Below are 20,378 nucleotides of genomic sequence, written 5' to 3' on the forward strand. Positions count from 1 at the left end.
GGTCGCCATGGATGCAAAGAAGGCCTTTGACCGGGTGGAATGGACTATTGGTGGGAGATGTTGGGGCAGTTTGGGTCAGACAGTTATATCGGGCGTCAACAGAGAGTGTGCGGATGAACCGGGTGAGATCGGAGTATTTCAGGTTGCACCGAGGGATGAGGCAGGATTGCCCACTCTCCCCATTGCTCTTTGCCTTGATGATAGAGCCGTTGGCGATGGCGCTTAGGGCGTCAAGGGATTGGCAGGGGATAGCGCAGGAGCATAGGGTCTCGCTGTATGCGGACAATCTACTGCTCTATACATCAAACCCGTTGGAAGTTATTGGGGGATTATGGGCATATTGGAGGAATTTGGCTGGGCATTCAGGTGGCGCAGGGGCGGGAGCAGCTGCACAAGCTGAATGAAGGGGGATTTTAGGAGGTGGGATGTGCTCCCAATGTCATTGGCAGGACGGGTGTAATTGATGAAGATGACGGTTCTCCCGCGGTTCTTATTTGTGTTCCAGAATCTCCCGATCTTTATCCCAAACGCTTTATTTTTTTAAGGAGGGCTAATGTATCAATTTTGGGGTTTGTCTGGGTGGGTAAAGCCCGCGGGTCAAGAGGGTGCTTCTTGGGCGGGGTCGAGGGGGGGGTGCAAGTTGGCTCTTCCAAACTTGATGAATGGTTAGCAAATGGGTAGTGAGGGAGGGGTCGGTATTGGAGCAGATGAAGGCAGCCTCTTGCAAGGACAAGTCTAGGGGCACTGTTGATGGCGCCTCTGCCGTTCTCGCCGGCCAGGTACCCCACAAGCCTGGTAGTGGTGGTCGCCCCGAGGGTGGGGGGACAGTGGCAGCAGCACCCGAGGCTGGTGGGGGCCTCGGTATGGGCACCGATCTGCAGGAATCACAGGTTTATTCCGGGGAGGGGTCGATGGGGGGTTTCAGGGGTGGAGACGGGCGGCGATTGAGCGGTTTGGGGATCTATTCATTGGGGCAGCTTTTCGAGCTTGGAGGGGCTGGTGGAGGAATTTGAGATGCCCAGCGGAAATGGGCTCCAGTATTTGCAGGTGAGGGATTTTATTAGGAAGCAGGTGCTGACCTTTCCCACCTGCCATCCCTGGGGCTACAGACAAGGTGGTGTCAAAAACGGGTGGGTGAGGGCAGAGTGTCGGAAAGCTATAAAGTTAATGGGTTGGGAGGGAGCCCCGATAGGGGCAGTGAAGCGTAAGTGGGAGGAAGAGTTAGGGAGGGAGGTGGAAGCTGGGTTGTGAGAGGAAGTTTTGTGGCGAGTGAATGCATCCTCTTCATGTGCTAGGCTTAGCCTTGTCCAGTTCAAAGCAGTTCACAGGGCACATATGACTGTGGCCAGGACAAGTAGGTTTTTTGAAGGGGTGGAGGATAGGTGTGGGCGGTGCGCGGGTGGGTCCGCAAATCATGTCCACGTGATTTGGGCCTGTCCAAAGCTGGAGGGATTCTGGCGGGGGTTTGCTGACGTTATGTCGGAGGTATTGAGGATGAAGGTGGTCCCAAGTCCCGAAGTGGCAATCTTTGGAGCGTCAGAAGACCCGGGAGCGAGAAAGGCCAAAGTCTTGGCCTTTGTCTCCCTAGTAGCCGAGAGATGGATTTTACTGGAACGGCAGAACTCGGGCCGCCGAAACCGGGGGTTTGGGTGAGCGACCTTGCAGAGTTCCTCAGACTGGAGAAGATAAAGTTCACCATGAGAGGGTCGGTGGAGGGGTTTGCCCGGAGATGGCAGCCGTTCATCGACTACTTCGAAAATAGTTAAGATGTCAGCGGGGAGGGGGTAAAAAGGAGGTAGGGAAGGTGGAGAGTGTGAGGTGGGATGTTAGATATCTATTTGCATTCATTACATCAAAATTTAAAAAAAACTAAATTAGCCATTTTGAACTAAGTTTTCTTCAAGATTGAATCTTGTGATTGCTTTTCTAATTTTTGCCAGATTAGCGAACACCCAAGTCAAATAAATCACTAAGTGAACAATATTGAGCAGCTGGAGATAGATAGGCTGTTGGAGTTGGAAGATTGGGAGCTGCCATAATCTTTAAAATGAAATGAGTGAACATAGCACAAATTATTAGCTAAATGCTTAATTGGAGATATGAATGCTAAGAGTTATCAATGGAAATATAGGATAACGGAGAAATAAAAAAGAAATCACTCCTGCTTGCTGAAGTGTCTCCAAGATGCTCTCAGGATCAGTTTCAATTTATTCCAAGCTCCGTTCCTTCTTTACTGACCACACCATGCACAATGAATGCAGTTTGCAATGTTACTCTCAGTTACAGGGGAAGTTGCAGCAAATGGATTGATGGTCAGAGATCAGCCTTTTCCTTAACTGAAGCCTCTGATAGTTACCCTCAAAAACACAACATCAAAGTTTTATTCTTTGGAAGACGGACAAGTTTCACATCAATGCAAGTTGTCATAGTATACATTTGCAGACTGATTTTTTGTTTTGTCTATGAACAAATACTGCAAGACACAGGTTTAAAAGAAAATACCTGAAGAGGTAATATTGATAAAATAAATCTAACATTTACCTCATTATTTTCCACTTTAGAGGTGGCTGCATTTGGTGCCACTTCTATGGAATTGACAAGTGATGCTCCATCTAGAAACAAAGTTTCACCATTACTGCTATTAGTAGAATGCTGAACTCTGGGTAGTGGGGATTCTGTCCTATAAGACATAATGAAAGAGTGGAGAGAAACAGAAAAGGAACTTAATATTCAAAATAGTTCATCAATTACAATCACTATTTTTAAAGAACATGGAAAACCAAACAAGGAGAAAGGAATTATTCCCCTCAAAAGCATTACTTGTGTTTTGGGTACAAAAGACCTTCATCCTCTCAAAAAATCAAAAGATTGCCCTGAACTTCGATCCTCAGAGGTGATTACAATTTAAACCTGTATGTGGTAGAAATCACATCACAGGTGGATGCAAGTGCTTTGAAAAGTGTGTATTTTTTCCAATGTTTTGATTTTACTTCAGAAAGGAGAATTTTAACTTTCATATTGATTGGGAAAGCAAACTAGCATGTCAGAAATGTAGTGAAACCAGGATAGTTTTTTGCAGTAATATTTCTTAGATCCAACAAAGGGACAAGTCACATTAGATTTATTAATGAGTAATGAGCCATATTTAGTTAACAGCTTAATGGTGCGTCGACATTTATCAAATAGCAATAACAGAATGAGTTCCACATAGTATTTAAAGGGATAATTGCAAAACAGCCAAGATTCTAGATTTAGGTATACCTGACTTCAATGGGATGACTGAGACTGCCCAAAGCAAACTGGGCAAATCTATTAATGGGTAAAAGGGCAGATGATCAGTGGGAGGTGTTCAAAAATGAATTTGAGATACAGACCAGTACCCTAAGTGGCAAGGGCTCTACTTGACTGAAAAGACAGACATGGCAACTAAAGAGGAAAGACATAAAATAATCTCCATATCCAGAAAGACCTGGGCAGCATTCAGGCTTGGGATGATAAGTGGCAAGTAACATACAAGCCACACAACTGCCAGGCAATTATTATCCCCAACAAGAGAGGATCTAACCATCTCCCTATGATATTTAATGGCACTGGGGGGGTGGGGGGTAACTGGACGAAATCCTGTCCAACTATCCACATGGTTCAAGGCAGGAGTTCCATTACACTCCGGACTTGAACCATGTGGATAATTGGACAAGGGTAGTGGATGAATGGAATCACCACCTAGAAGTTCCTTTCTAAGCCACACATCACCCTGACTTGGAACTATATTGCACTGATGTGGTGAGCAACCATCTTATGGTTTACTGCAATATTATCTCCCTCTCACTGGGGTCTTTCATTGCCCTTTCTCTGTTGACAGGTTTAGGGTTACCAGACCAAGCTTTAAACCTGCTTCAGCTGAGATCATTGTTGCTCGGTCAAAATCCTGGAACTCCCTTCCTAATTCCAGACTGCGCATGTAGCTACACCATACGGTTCAAGAAAGCAGTTCACCACTACCTTCTCAAGGGCCAATTAGGCAAGGGCAACAAATACTGGCCCAGACCACTACCCATGAAAAATTAACTAAAAGAAAAATCTATATAAAATGTAAAGAAACACACGGATCATGGTAAATGAGGAAAAGTAGAAAGAACATCACCAAGAGTGACAAGACAGACAGCAAGTGCTACAAAGAAGAAACATGCAAGGGGTATCAAAATCAACAGGCATTTTACAATTATACAGTAAAGGTATGGTAAGGAGCTTCTTTGATTAAGATTAATTGAATTAAGATTCACCAACACTATCTTTAATTTTCTTATACGAGATGTTATTTTAATTTCCATTTTGCGAACTACTTCAAACTAAATTGTGAAAGTAGAAGAGAACAAAATTAAATTAGTAAATGGTACATTTAGGACTGATTTTAGAAAATTTGGGAGGAGTTTCTTCACATCAAGAATTACTTCCATGATAAAGTATGCGACAGAATGCCTGTTTGGATGCTGTTTCAAGTATAAGGATAGAAGTCTTCATTCGTGGGTTTCTGAGAGACTTGTGTTGATCTCAAAGTGTCTGCCTCCACATGGCATGGTCACATGACTAAAGAAAGCTTGAGGTGTCAATCAGACTGGTTATATTTCAAAACGCAAACATCTCCCTTTCATATTGAAATAAAGACGCCAACATCCCCTTTTTCCTCGTGAACAAAATACACATTGGCAAGCATGATTCTGTTACCCACTATTCTCATGCATTAACAACTGTTTGTTTAACTAGTCGGTCTCTGCATATGCATTGCACCGTCTTTAAATCATGCACGTCACTTAATGGAATGCATGCCGTTGACTGTTCTTCTGGGTGATGCTCTTTGTCTGAAGAGTCTTGTTCCTGTGGCCTTTGTTGCCTTCATGGCTACTGTTATCCCATTGTGGTTGATAGGGCTCGTGGACCTTGGGGCTTGATGGTACTTCTGTACTAGGTACAGCTGGTGAGATCCCTTCTCCCAATCCGGCCGATCGGTGAGAAGGAACAGCCTACTTGTTGTTCAGATATGCCTGCGGTTGTGCCAGTATATTTGGTCGAGTTTTTTAAACTCCCGCTTTGAGTGGCCAAATGTGGAGTTGTGGGTCATTCTTTCCTCCTGGTACATTTGTGGTGTCCCTGAACTTTGTCTGGTCAGATCGTACACAGCTTGGTACATTGAAGACTTCAGTTCATCGTACGTTTTCAAAGGTAAAGACTCAGCTGGAATCTTGCCCTTCAACTCTTCCCGCTCAACTCTGATATGAAACTTTTCCTGTAGAACATTCACCTTCAGCTCATGCATTTAATTGCACCGATGTGATCAGCAACCATCTTATGGTTTACTGCAATATTATCTCCCTCTCACTGGGGGTCTTTCATTGCCCTTTCTCTTGGCATGTTTAAGGTTACCAAGCTTTAAACCTGCTTCAGCTGAGATGAGTGGCTGTTGGCGTTCCATCTATGATCTGGAACTTGAGATCTTCCTTTTTGCCATTTCATTGGGTTGTCACAGATTAATTTGTCTTCTCGGTAGGAGTATCGTGCCATCACATAGCATCAGTCTTACTTTGAGGGCTTTATTTTTGGATCGCCATGTTTAGCCACTTCACGGATCTTTGAAGGTCATTATGTAGCATGGCACACATGTGTCTGACACTTCTGGTTCGTTTGATACTTTTCTCCTGCGGTTATCATGCTAACAGTCAATTGGTGTATAGTTTTTAATCAAGTTAATTTGCTGAAATCTCTCCAATGGCCAGTTGTATCAGTTTGATTTGCTTCTTTCTTGCCAAACATTTGTGGCAAAATGATTCTGCTTTTTTGCAGATAAAACAGTGCTTTCCCCATACTGGACAATCCTCCTTTTGCTGTGCATGTTGCACTCCGCACTATTTGCATTCTGCTCTTTGTCTGCAATTGCTCAGCTCTTTTGGCCTGCACCGTCTCTCAGACTAATATATCCCCTGTCTTTCATATGTTCAGGCTGATGTTTCACAACTTCTGAATTTACGACAGATCTATACCCTTCTTTGGCATCAGTTTTTAATCTTTTAGTAGTCTTTCTTTCATCATGGGGTCTCTCACTCCAAAGACCAATCTTTAATCAGATCATTTTTAGCTGTCCAAATTCACGTGATTCTGTTAGTTGCATTACTGCCGTCATGTACCATTCAATGGTCTTGTTTTCACTTTGAACTCCAGTGCTGAATACATATCTTCCAGGGTTCAAATGCACATTCAAGGCTTTCAAAATCTGTCTTTTTTCTCTGCTCGTCAGATTTAGGGTCATCAAGTCTTTTGCAACCTCAGTTTTGTAACTGGAAAAACTGTCAGTTTTGCGATACATCATTTTTCAACTGAGCTGGAGATGGGATTGGAAATTTAACTGCAGACACTCTCAGTATTTACTTGCAGAACTTCATCGGTGTTTCCTTTTTCTCTGTAGCCAGTAATTTCACTGAGCCAAGGTTCATTTCTTTCCTATCCAGGATTCAAACTCTGGTTTTACACATGGGCATTTTTTAATTCCCACCAGCTCTGGAAAATGAGTTTATACTTCACTGCAGCATTCCTATGAATACTTCCTAATTTATCAGTCCACCTTCTTTCTGTCAAACAAAAAATGAGTAGATACATGCAGTTGAACCTTTCGATTTGCACTCATCAGGATAGATGTAAGAATGCTAATTTTCAAAGAGACCCTTTATACTGCCTCAGTAAAGGCTGGATATTAACATTTCTCCATGTGCAGTACAAATGGTTGCTCCCTTTGCAATTTGGTGTTCTCTTGTCTGTCCTGATGAATGCAAGCTGAAAAACTTTGACAGTACACAACTTCTAACCGGAAGTATAAATATTAAAATATAGTTCAGGAAAGTTTTAATGGTTTATTCTAAACTTTAATGGCATATTTATTGCAAATGATAAACATATCACAAGATACGTCTGTTAATACAAAGCCTTTTACCCTAAAAGTAATAAACATATTAGTACAAAAATAAACTAACCGTTCTGGTGATTCCTCGTATATGCTGTGACAATCCGTGTTTTCCAGCATGAGACTTCTGGAAAGATTTTGCGTGCCAGGATAATGAAAGTTTGCAAAAGAATGAGACATTGGAGAACTTCTGTTCACTATATCAGCATTACGCTTCTCCTGACTAGTCAGCCCATACGACAAACCATCTAAAGCTGGGTTCAAGGAACGCGACATGTATGCATCAGCAGACTGTGGGCGCCTCATTGGTGATGATGGGTAAGGAGACAGTTTATTAATTAGAGGCGTTAAAATATCAGAGTATGAAGACCTTGTGGGTTTTACAAGTTTATCTGTATGGATATTCAAAACCTTTTGTTCAAAAGCACAGGAGAAAGTATCAGGTGATAAATTTTGAAGCCACGAGTGAAGGCTCAAATCCAGATCATCACAACCATTTCCACACAGCAAATCAATTCCAAGCAGTACTTCACTCTCACTAATTTCTTCACCGGTGGCTCTACTCTGACAGAATTCCACACAAGACTCGTAGAGTAAGCCTTTAATGACAAGTTGAAATAATCTGTTATTGCTGGCTTTGAAACCAGCTTCACTCAGCTTTCTGTCAGCAGGGATGAATTCGGCCACCATGATACAGGCCTCATCAAAACACTGGACACGAGCAGTGCTGGGGTTCCAATCCTTAAATTCTGCATGGTTTGTTAAGCGAGGAAGGGTAAGCAATAAGCAGAGTTTGCTGTAGTCTTCCTTGGAAGGACAATATTCTTCTAGTACATGTAAACACTTTACAGCCTCTTGCATTGTATACTCCAGCTGAAACAAATAATATCCAAAATCGATGAGTTTTTTAGTGCAAGCATATTTTAATACAAGTCTAGTTTTACATATATTCATTACGTATAAAGTAGATTCATAATGCTAGAAGTAATACCCTTCTGAACAGAAGATCCAAACCAAAATGCTAATTTTATTTTAAACATTTATGGTCTGCCCATCCTTATTGTAACTTTTACTTGTCTCAAAGTATGCGATTGAGGAAAAACTTGTTATAATAATAATCTTTATTGTCACAAGTATGAAGTTACTGTGAAAAGCCCCTAGTTGCCACATTCTAGCGCCTGTTCGGGTACACAGAGGGAGAATTTAGAATGTCCAAAGCACGTCTTTTGGGACTTGTGGGGGGAAACCGCAGCACCTAGAGGAAACCCAAGCAGACATGGGGAGAATGTGCAAAGTCCGCACACGAGGAAAATTAATAATTTTAAAAACAGATTATGTTTACAATCAAATGAAGGGATAGAATGAGAAAGTACTGATCATATTGTTTACTAATTCTTCATATTAAAAAATGGCTATCTGGAGACCACCCTGTAAAATGATATTATCCTCTTGCCTGAAACAAATGCAGGCAGATAATCTGGGTTAACAGCATTAGCTCAGTTTGTGCACATTAATGTGGAGATGCCAGCATTGGACTGGGGTGAGCACAGTAAGTCTTACAATACCTGGTGGTGTAAGACTTCTTACTGTGTGCACATTAAAGTTAAGATTGGCAAATCCAAGGACATTTTTCACCTTAAACAGATTATATATGTAGTAGAAAATAGTCTTCAAACCATCATTATGGCATCTGTATATGGAATAGGAATTGTGAAAATTTCATCCTTTCCAAGTTTTCCATGAGAAAAATTATTCAGGACAACATCATTTCAGTTGGTTAATACTATTAGTTTAAAAGTACACATCTCCCCCATTAACTAAATAGTCTGATTTAAAATAGTTACTATTAGTTAATTGGTTTACAAATGTTTATTACTCCAACAACTTGAATATAGAAGTAGCCTGAGGCAATTCAATTAATTGTGAACATAATGAAAATCAACACCAAGTCAAAGAAAGAGATATTAAGAAGGCTGACTAAAACATTGCTCAAAAAAGATTGGATTTAAAAGGATCTTGTAAAAAGAGGGGGATCTGGAGCAGCTGAGAAGTAGAGTGGGAATTTCAAGGCATAGAGCCTAGACAGTCGAATGGATGATTTGAAGTTTATGATGGACAGGAGACCAGCCAAAACACAATGAAACAGGTGAGTCTGGAAGTGGCAACAAGTAAGGGTTTTTAAGCTCTGCATCAAGTGAGGCAAATGTAATCTTACAGAAGTGAAAAGGTAGAGTTTGTGATAGGAAAGGAAAATCAGAAGCCCAGCTCAGAATCAAATAAAACACCAAGGTTACAAGAATTTAAGTAACTAAATAATCAGCAAACTTAACTTTACAGGGGACAGATACTAAAGGCGGCTGCGGGCAACTATATTTGAACCTAGAGTTAAAAATGATCAATTCGTCATTTCGTCTTATTGCACAGAATTCTACATGACATTAGTTCAAGCACTTACATGTTGTGGTTCATCATCAGCTGACACAGCATTGTTCACACACAAGGCTTCCAAAAACTTCTGTTTTAATATAATATATCGGAATCTGGAAAAGCAGATTAACTAGATTAAATGATTTTCTACTCGATAAAAATGGTTAACAAATGGGTGGCACAATGGTTCGCACTGCCGCCTCAGGGTGCCGAGGACCTGGGTTCGATTCCGGCCCAGGTCACTGTCTGTGTGGAGTTTGCACAGTCTCCCAGTGTCTGCGTGGGTCTCACCCCCATAACCCAAAGATGTGCAGGGTAGGTGGATTGCCCACACTAAATTGCCCCTTAATTGGCAAATTTTACAAAAAAATAAAATGGTTAACAATGAGTAATGTTGTGACATTCTTATAACATAACAAAGAAATTATTAGAAATTAGATCACAAATTAGACAGAACCTAGGCTACAATTCTTCCATTATAAGTACGCTTTCCCACATGCAATCACCAACTAGAATTTTAACAGTACATTTTTAATACCAAACATTAAAAGCTGTGAAATTTAGATGCCTCCTTCAGCTTCCATCTGCTTGTATACAAACGTCTTAAATTGAAAGTTGATTAATCTGCTAGTTAGCCTGACAACCACATATACCGTTCGTACAGGATGAACATGTCAAAAGGATCAAGTGAGTGACTCATTTGCTAGAATACATGTTAAATTACAATTGAGGGGCAGAAAGAACAGTTAGAAAAGTAGTCCATTTAATTAATAAATGCAGTCGAGTACTCCAATTGATTTTTGAGAACACTTTCAGCTGTTTTTCTTAAAAATGACACATCATGGATTGAAAATTTGGTATCAAGTTCTAACTATACTGCAAACAGCTATCATAAATTGTAGATGGATCTTCATTGCGATTTATTGGTTTTTTTTTTAAAAAGGGAAACTAAAACCAAGAGAGGAAGTGCTAGTTTCAAATGTTAAGAAGCTCGAATAGCTTAAAGATTTAAGAATTGTAAAAAAAGGGAATTGATAAGAGTGCAGCTGCCTGGAGGGTTTCTGATATGCAAATTAGCTTAGCAGCAGGGTAAACAGATATTTACTTGAAGTAAAGTGGAGAACAATAGAGTATAGAATTGTAAGTGTTAAAATAGAGAAGGAATCAGTTCAAAGTGGAGACATAAGAAAGCATGTCCCAATTACATGCTGATAAGCATGGCTTCAAAGGTGAGCTGCTTAAATACAATGAGATTAAAAAGGGAAATATGGTACATCAGTAGCAGGGACAGCTCTCTACTGGAGGAGAAACAGCTGGTGAGCACTTACGGTCATAGTCCTTTGGCTAAGATCAAGCGCCAGGTCAAGCCCAAGGTGAGATGTAATGCTTTTCTTGTTAGCTTGGATCTTGTACGTCTCTCTTGTGGAGACATTGAATTGGATTAAATGTCAATTTTCTTTGGAGCAAGCAATGTGATGGATTAAGGGCATGCCCTATCCACTCTGTGCATTGACTTTGTAACTTTAAGAATGGAATAAATGTTTTTAAGTTATGATCATAGCTATACCCAGCTGGAAAGTGAAGCTCTCGCGAAAGTAGAATTCTATAACAGAAGTTGCTGTTTGAAAATCCGAGTCTCTGCTTAATCAGGAGATAGGCCTCCCAAAATTAAAGATACCAATTTGTTGGTGGTAACTTTTGTTGTTGTTGCTGGATTTAACCACAGCATGGGATATTGTTTTGGGACAAGGAACAATTAGGCATGTGGATAGATTTGGAACAGGGTTAATTTAAGGATAGTGTGAGTGTGTAGTCGTTATTGTAGTTAAGTGGAGCTTTGTTTTGTATTGTGGCCTTTGTTGTGTGTTTTACCTGTTCATAAACATTATTTAATTTGAATGATTACAACAGGATTGGACCTTTCTCACTGGTTTGCATACCTTTGCTCACATGTTAGAAACTGAAAAATAAATTAAGAACCGCCATTCCAAGTTAGCCTTGTGGATTTTGGGATACCCTCACATCTAACATCAGCGGTATTCTGAACACAAATGATTAGCTACACCAACCTACAAGCACAAGGCAACAAGCTGCAATTTTAGTCTTGATTTATAATAAACCAGTTAGTCTCAGTCACAGTTTTCTTTTCAGTCAAAATGGAAAGGAGCCACCATTATTCCTGTTCCATAACTCACAAACAGTAGCAAAGCTAAACCAGATAGAGTAGACAAGTGAAAGAGCAAAACAGCATAGATACATACATAGAAACATTGAAGATATGAGCAGGAGGAGGCCTTTTGGCCCTTCGAGCCTGCTCCGCCATTTATCACGATCATGGCTGATCATCCAACTCAATAGCCTAATCCTGCTTTCTCCCCACAGCCTTTGATCCCATTCTCCCCAAGTGCTATATCTAGATTATATTCAATGTTTTAGCATCAACTACTTCCTGGGGTAATGAATTCCACAGGCTCACCACTCTTTGGGTGAAGAAATGTCTCACCTCTGTCCAAAATGGTTTACCCTGAATCCTCAGACTGTGACCCCTGGTTCTGGACACACCCACTATCGGGAACATCTTCCCTGCATCTATCCTGTCTAGACGTGTTAGAATTGTATAAGTCTCTATGAGATACCCCTCATTCTTCTGAACTCCAGCAAGAATAATCCTAACCTAGTCAATCTCTTCTCATATTACAGTCCCACCATCCCTGGAATCAGTCTGGTAAACCTTCGCTGCACTCCCTCGAGAGCAAGAACATCCTTCTTCAAAAAAGACCAAAACTGCACACAATATTCTAGGTGTGGCCTCACTAAGGCCCTGTATAATTGCAGCAACACATCCCTGCTTCTGTACTCGAAACCCCTCGCAATGAAGGCCAACATACTATTAACCTTCTTTACCACCTGCTGCACCTGCATGCTTACCTTCAGCGACTGGTGCACAAGGACACCCGGGTCCCACTGCACACACCCCTCTCCGAATTTACAACCATTCAGGTAGTAATCTACCTTCCTGTTTTTGCTTCCGAAGTGAATAACCTCACACTTATCCAAATTATACTGCATCTGCCAATGATTTGCCCACTCGCCCAACCTGTCCAGATCATGCTGTAGGATTTCTGGATCATCATCACAGTTCACCCTCCCACCCAACTTGGTATCATCTGCAAACTTTGAGATGTTGCATTTTGTTCCCTTATCCAAATCATTAATATATATTGTGAATAGCTGGGGTCCCAGCACCGATCCCTGTGGCACCCCACTAGTTACTGCCTGGCAATTTGAAAAGGAACCATTAATTTCTACTCTTTGTTTCCTCTCTGCCAACCAGTTTTCTATCCACCTCACTTCCCCCAATCCCATGCGCTTTAATTTTACACAATAATCTCTTATATCATAGAATCATACAATTTACAGTGCAGAAGGAGGGCATTCGGCCCATCAAGTCTGCACCGGCCCTTGGAAAGAGCACCCTACCCAAGCCCACCTCTCCACCCTATCCCCGTAATCCCACCCAACCTTTTTGAACACTAAGGGCAATGTAGCATGGCCAATCCACCTAACCTGCACATCTTTGGACTGTGGGAGGAAACCGGAGCACCTGGAGGAAACCCACGCAGACACGGGGAGAATGTGCAGACTCCGTACAGTGACCCAAGCCGGTAATCGAACCTGGGACCCTAGAACTGTGAAGCAATTGTGCTAACCACTATGCTACTGTGCTGCCCACTATGCGGGACTTTGTCTAATGGCTTCTGAAAGTCCTAATATACCACATAGACTAGCTCCCCCTTGTCAACTGCACTGGTTACATCTTCAAAGAATTCCAACAGATTTGTCAAGCATGATTTCCCCTTCATGCTGACTCTGACTGATCCTGCCGCTGCTTTCTAAATATTCCGCTATAAAGTCCTTGATGATGGATTCAAGAATTTTCCCCACTACCGATGTTAGGCTTACTGGTCTATAATTCCCTGCTTTCTCTCCACCTCCCTTTTTGAATGATGGAGTGACATTAGCTACCTTCCAATCCTCAGGGACTGTTCCAGAATCTATATAATCCCGGAATATGACCACCAATGCATCCACTATTTCCAGAGCCACCTCCTTAAGCACTCTGGGATGCAGTTTAACAGGCCCTTGGGATTTAACTGCCTTCAATCCAATCAATTTTCCCAGCACCATTTCTCTACTAATATTGATCTCCCTCAGTTCTTCCCTCTCACTAAACATTTAATTCTCCAACATTTCTGGTATCTGATTCATGTCCTCTTTTGTGAAGACAGGACCAAAGTATGTATTCAATTGCTCAGCCATTTCTTTGTCCCTTAATATGCATTCCCCTGTTTCTGTCTGTAGAGAGCCTACATTTGTCTTTACCAATCTCTTTCTCTTCACATAGACACTCTTAGTATCAGTCTTTATGTTCCTTGCAAGCTTACTTTTGTACTGTATTTTCCCTTTCTTACTCAATCCCTTTGTCCTTCTTTGCTGAATTCTAAACTACTCCCAATCCTCAGACCTATTATTTTTCTTGGCCAGTCGATATGCCGACTGACTCATGTAAATGGAGCAGTTTTCAAAATGAGAAGAAATATAGTTTTGAACAACTGTGCCCGTGGTAGATATCTGAAATGCAAGGAGATTGTTAATTCAACAAAGTTTATTTAGAAGAAGGAGGTAAAATCAAGAAAAAAGAAAATGAACTAACCTTTTAGCATCAAATTTTTCCATACATTCAAGTGGTTGGATGAACTGAAGCACCTCATCCCAATGGCCATCAAGTACTAGCTGTCTGTAAAATGTCAAAAGATGATTTTTTAAGGTGGAATACTACATGGTTTAAATTGCTAGAACCCAAGTTTACATTTACAAACCTAGCAAACAAATTCATGCGAATGTCATCACTATTATTTGACTACAGGGAAAGTAAAAGTAAGGTAAAGTAGCTCTGGCTATTTCTTGATTTTGCACTTCTAAGGCTGTATATTGGTGGCTTCTCCTGAAGGCTCAGCATGTTTATCCAGTGAGAAGTTGAATCATCTTCACCAGTCTTATTCCAAGTTTGACCACTAGTTTCATAGAATCCCTGCAGTGCAGAAGGAGGCCATTCGGCCCATCGAGTCTGCACGCAATCCCATAACTTAAACAACCCCGGACACTAAGGGGCAATTTAGCATGGCTAATCCACCTATCCTGTACATCTTTGGACTGTGGGAGGAAACCGGAGCAAACCCTCGCAGACACGATGAGAACGTACAAACTCCACACTGGTCCTCAGCGCTGTGAGGCAGCAGTGCTAACCACTGCGCCAACATGCCACCTACAGTCGCCTAGTTAAATAGGATATGTTGACCAAATTAAATGGGTTTAAATTAGTATTTTGATGACTTTGCTAATTCTTGTCCAATGTTAAATACCTATGTTGAAAACTTCATCTCCAACAGATGATTATGTTGAATCAACCCCTAACAGTTATAACTAGCATTTTACAGGCAAATTGGCTTGCAGCCAGAAACTCAGTCCCATAATGGTAGTGGTTAGTTTGCCCTTGGTTCCCAAGTAACATATTTTAAGTACAAGGGTTTTTCACTTAGCACTTTCTAAAGAAAAAAAGTCCATTTGTGAAGTCACAGGGCAATTACAGTACCTACAAAAGCAATGATGGTGCAAAGAAAAATGGAGCGATAAAGGGACACTAAATGACCAAAAGATGAGTCTATGGGGAGTGTAAATACAGCAGAATTAATATTTACATTTAGAAATGTTATTTCATCCACATACAAAATTAAAATAAGCTATACCACATACCTGAGGAAGAGCATGTCATCTGAATAGAGTCCATTTATAACACCACTCTCTTTCTCAAGAGATAGCATACTAATATGGAGTTTCCTTGAATTAAGAAAATCCAGGATTAGTTTTATTATTTCCGCCTCTTTAACATTTATTGTCTCCTCGGCTGTCATGATTACAGCTTTCCAAGTGAGCTGACCTATAAATAAAGCATTTAAGAAACAAATGTCATCATTGTGCTTTGCACTGAAATTAACTTTCAGTTAGTTTCCTTCTGTAAGCCACAATTTTTAGCATTTATAGTTCTGCAAAGTCAGAATTAAATATGCACGGTAGACAGATTTCCCCAGGAGGCAATACAGATTTTCAACAAGCAGAAAATATTAGTTTCCAAAATATTGTCAGGGGAATTTTGACAACTGTTAAACACTGCAGACTTTCTTACTATTGTAGAGGTTCCAGAAATTCTGCAAACATTCTGACGTGCATCTGTCTATAGTATGACAGAGCCAAAGAGGAGGAAGTGTGCAATGCACATCTGTACTTTTAACATTCTAATCCAGTACATTTCCACAAGTGGTCACACACCTTAATTCACTACACAAAGCATTTGAATTGTTTCAATATGGTAGCAGTAAACGTTGTGATGTATTCCTCTCTCTCTCGAAGAATACATTCCATTAATGCTACTAATAGTTATTAAATGCCTTAGTGTCACTACAATAAAAATATATGCATTTTTAGGCACTGAAAAATGATAGGTGGCTTGATACATCTGAGCATTACAGTATGAGGGGATGAATATTTAAGTCTCCTAGTTGTGTATATCAGTTTTTGAAACTGTCCCATCCCCCGACCCCACAGTATTTGGGTGTTCCCAAATTCAGTGTTTTTCAAATTTTTATCCCCCGGGACCCATTTGTGCCAACCGGCCCACGCCACGTTTGCTTACCGCCAATGCAAAAGGCGAGCCTGCTCTGTCCTCACGATCTCAATCTAATCAGGTTCAAAGAAGGAGACGGCAATGTGCAAATCAGGTGCAGACTTCAGCCAGATCCTTTGTGCTGACTTCATCTTTGAGAGAATAGAAATTCCAACCTCGCACATAAAGGTCGTCATGAAGGGAATAGCAACAAAATGCTTGTTTTACTTAGTATGGAATCTCCTGGGGGATGCTATTCCAGAATGCTGACAGCCTCATGGGGTTTTGGCGTGTTTTCAATGTGCTATCGCAAGTCAGGTACAGCAGCGTAGTCTTTTCAATTGGAGTCCGCTATAAGTTAATAACGGACTTTAGGGTCTCAACCTCAAACTGAATTTTTCACCAACCACGTTGCTTTTAAAATCTGAAATTTCTCTCATTTGCAAGTACTTCCCTGCATATAACACACATGGGCTTTGCATCCTTATTTGCACTGGCATAATTGACTGAACCATGCCTCAAGAAATCATCTATATACTGCCTTGCTCCCGAGTTAATTTTCTTCTTTGTCGGCTGTTAACCAGAGGCCTTGGAGTTCTGTACAGAGCTAACACTAGCACTGCTCTGTCCTGCCCTGGACGCTCTGCAGCAGCTCTCTCCAGCAGATTCAATTGCAAGATCCTGGCCAGTAGATACACTGCCTATTTGTGTCTCTGACCATCTCCTACTTGTAAGAAAATGAGCCATCGTCACTGACAATCCTCTTGACTTGCTTGCCAGCAACTAGAAAATGGAAGATGCTCGCTTCCGTGATTTGACGCCTAAAACACGTCCATACAGGGCAGGGCGCCTGACATCAAGTGTACATGCCAGGCACGTGACCTGCTCACTGTTGCCGCTTCTGTTCGGAAGACTGCACACAGCCTCAGCGCCTTCTTATTTAAAAGGTGGCAGCGGCTGCCATTCTCAATAAAAATGCAAATAGTTGCCGTTGGCTGCTTCTTCTGTAATCAGGACCACCGGGGAAACGCCGTGACCGACTACTCCGCGACCCTCCCGACACCCACCTTGGGTCGTGACCAACACATTGAAAAACACTGCCCTTGCCAATCCCCAATTGTTGTTGAAAATATGGTGGTGTAATGGCCTTCTTGAACCGCTTCAGTCCATGATGTACAGGTACACCCAGAGTTCCTATGCATTGTAAAAATGCCATGGGAAATGGGGCACTATTCCAAAAGAGTCATCCCAGGTCACTCTCCTGTGCCTCAGACAAAGGGAACTAGTGGTAGAGGTACACAATCTAAGTTTACTTGCATTTGATTAATCTAATAAAGGAGGAGGAGGAAAAGAGATGGACTTGCTGAATGTTTTGGGAATTAAAAGGTAGAAAAACAGGTGATTTGAAATGGAACTGACTGAAAAAACAGGTAAGCATGAGCACAATTTCTGTGGTTTAATGAAAGGTTCTGTTGGTTAACTCAGTAGCTGTCAATATTTCAGGCTCTCTCAATTACCAGATTGTTTTAAAAATAACTAAAACAAACTTTGAAGGACCTTCCCAAAGCTGCTAAAGGAAAAACAAAACAAGCTCACAAGGTATTTTAAACCAAACAGCCTTCAAGCTTACTGTTGTTTCCAAAACTTCAACAAGAGATTGACTCATATCAATTCATTCACTCCCTTCACTACCGATACGCAGTGGCTGCAGCAGTGTGTACCATCTATAAGATGCATTGTACTCACCAATTCTCTTTAGACAGCGCCTTCCAAACCCACAACCATCTAGAAGGACAAGTGCAGCAGATACATGGGAACACCACCACCTGGTAGTTCCCCTCCAAGCCATTCACCATCCTGACTTGGAAATATGTCAACATGCCTTCAATGTCACCAAGTCAAAATCCTGGAGCTCCCTCCCCAACAGCACTGTGGGTGCACCTACATCACATGGACTGCAGCAATTCAAGTAGGCAGCTCAACATCATCTTCTCAAGGGCAATTAAGGATAGCAATAAATTCTGCTGATCTAGCCAGCAAAGCCCACATCCCTTGAATGAATAAGAAAATTTGAAAAGACTGGTTTGCATCATCAGAACAGCTGAAACCCATGGGCTTCTCCAAAAAGATGCAAGCTAAGTCTCAACAGGTGGAGCAGAAGTCTGTCTTCAGAAAGGGAAATGGCAGAGCATGTCTGCTAATGTTTCATAACTAAAGTGTTTAAAAAGTACACGGGTAAGAGTGCATTTCAGTTATTAGGCCTGGACACTAGTTCTATTTTAAGATCTCAGGATGCTCTTTGTACCAAATACTAAAAATAAATTTTCAGTCAGTTCTAAATGTTGAAGCAAAAAAATTAAGACTTTATTTTTAAATACCATGGTATTGATCCTTTCTTCCAGTCATTAAGTTCCAACTTTTCTCAAGCAGCTCAAGAGAAGTCTTCCATTTTGATGCTAATGTGGTTCGTATCCTCAGACACTCAAGATGATGAGTAACTGCAAACATTAGCTTCTTCTATTACTTTGCGTACTTTTCTTCAGTATACTCATGCAAGCAATAACGTGTCATTAGTCTTAAGCCTTTTTTCAGTCAAATCAGATCATGGCTGCTATATTTTAAGATGTCAAATTAGTTTCAATGACCAGTGGACGTCTGCTATGGTTTTAAAATCTAAATCAAAGAGTTCCTGAAAAATAACTCTTCATCTAATATTACAGCACAACCAAATGTATAAATTGTACACTGGATTAGAACAATATTCTGGGGTAGTGATCTAACTACTATATACATTGATTGTGATGAAGAAAAATCTGCAATATCCACACAATCTTTTGTTACTAAGACCTTTAAAAAAAGTATTACTATTACTAACTAATGTGTCTGCAAGCATAATTTTAAGTTCACTATAAAATTTCAATACTTTGTATGTGTACTTTGATATTTTTATATTGTAAAGCAAACGACTTTCAACTGCACGGCAAATTATATTGCAAACATTCCAAAATAACCCAGCATGAGTAACTTTGAAGTGCAGTTTATGTTGTTACACAAGTAAATATACCCAGACATCTGCCTGCAACCCAGAGCACCAAGACAAATAGTCAACTAATTTGTTTTTGGAGGTATTAGTTAAAGAAGAATTCTGAACAGGCCACCTATGCCCACCTTTGACGAGTATTACAACTTGCTATATAGTGCCTTTCATCCAGAAAAATGTCTCATGGCACTTGCTTCATAGATGTTTCATACATAAGAGAGGCCTAAGCAGCTGAAAGAACAACTGCTAATGTTCGGGGAGGCAGGGGAAGAATTTGGAAAGGTTAATGTCATGGTTCTGCTGGTCGTGGCCACAGATGGTGACGTTGTCCAGGTACGGGAAAGGGGCCCGCAGCCCGTACCTGTCAACCATTCGGTCCATCCCCCGTTGGAAGACTGAGACCCCGTTGCTGACGCTGAAGGGAACCCTAACGAAATGTTAAAGGTGGCCGTCTGCTTCAAACACAGTGTATGGCCAGTCCGCCTTACGGATGGGGAGCTGGTGGTAGGCAGATTTCAGATCCACTGTCGAGAAGACCCGGTACTGTGCAATCTGATTGATCATATCAGATATGCGTGGGAGGGGGTACGCGTCGAGCTGCGTGTACCGATTGATGGTCTGACTGTAGTCAACGACCATCCAGTTTTTCTCCCCGGTTTTCACCACTACCACTTGGGCTCTCCAGGGGCTGTTGCTGGCCTCGATGATACCTTCCCCCAGCAGCCGCTGAACCTCAGACATGATGAAGGTCCTGTCCTGGGCGCTGTACCGTCTGCTCCTGGTGGCGATGGGTTTGCAATCTGGGGTGAGGTTTGAAAACAGGGAAGGCGGGTCGACCATAAAGGTCGCGAGGCCGCAAATAGTAAGGGGTGGTAGGGCCCGCCAATTTTCAGGGTTAGGCTCTGGAGGTTGCACTGGATGTCCAGGCCGAGTAGCAAGACAGCACAGAGGTTGGGGAGGATGTAGAGCTGGAAGCCGCTGAACTCTACGCCCTGGACGGTGAGGGTGGCAATGCAGTACCCCCGGATCACCACGGAGTGGGATCCGGAGGCCAGGGAGATTCTTTGGTTAGCGGGGTGTACCACGAGGGAGCAGCGCCTACCGTATTGGGGTGGATGAAGCTCTCAGTGCTCCCGGAGTCCAGAAGGCAGGATATCTCGTGCCCGTCGACCTTCACCTTTGTCGAAGCGGTTGCGAGAATGTGCGGTCGAGACTGGTCGATCGTGACCTAGGCGAGACAC

At 41.8% G+C, this 20,378-nt stretch overlaps 1 protein-coding gene across 1 annotated transcript in view; it reads right to left on the reverse strand.

Moving 5' to 3' along the window:
- The window catches only part of LOC140426529 (WD repeat-containing protein 47-like), a 103,772-nt gene that overhangs the window by 76,103 nt on the left and 7,291 nt on the right, over positions 1-20,378 (reverse strand). The window contains exons 2-6 of the mRNA XM_072511417.1: positions 15,191-15,374; positions 14,091-14,174; positions 9,405-9,489; positions 7,020-7,822; positions 2,542-2,680 (exon numbers count right to left, since the gene is read on the reverse strand). Of these exons, the coding sequence (XP_072367518.1) occupies positions 2,542-2,680; positions 7,020-7,822; positions 9,405-9,489; positions 14,091-14,174; positions 15,191-15,348 (1,269 nt within the window). The 5' untranslated portion in view covers positions 15,349-15,374. The remainder of the gene's footprint in view (positions 1-2,541; positions 2,681-7,019; positions 7,823-9,404; positions 9,490-14,090; positions 14,175-15,190; positions 15,375-20,378) is intronic.

This window comes from Scyliorhinus torazame, chromosome 7 (genome assembly GCF_047496885.1).
Source record: "Scyliorhinus torazame isolate Kashiwa2021f chromosome 7, sScyTor2.1, whole genome shotgun sequence".
Classification (NCBI taxonomy): domain Eukaryota; kingdom Metazoa; phylum Chordata; class Chondrichthyes; order Carcharhiniformes; family Scyliorhinidae; genus Scyliorhinus; species Scyliorhinus torazame.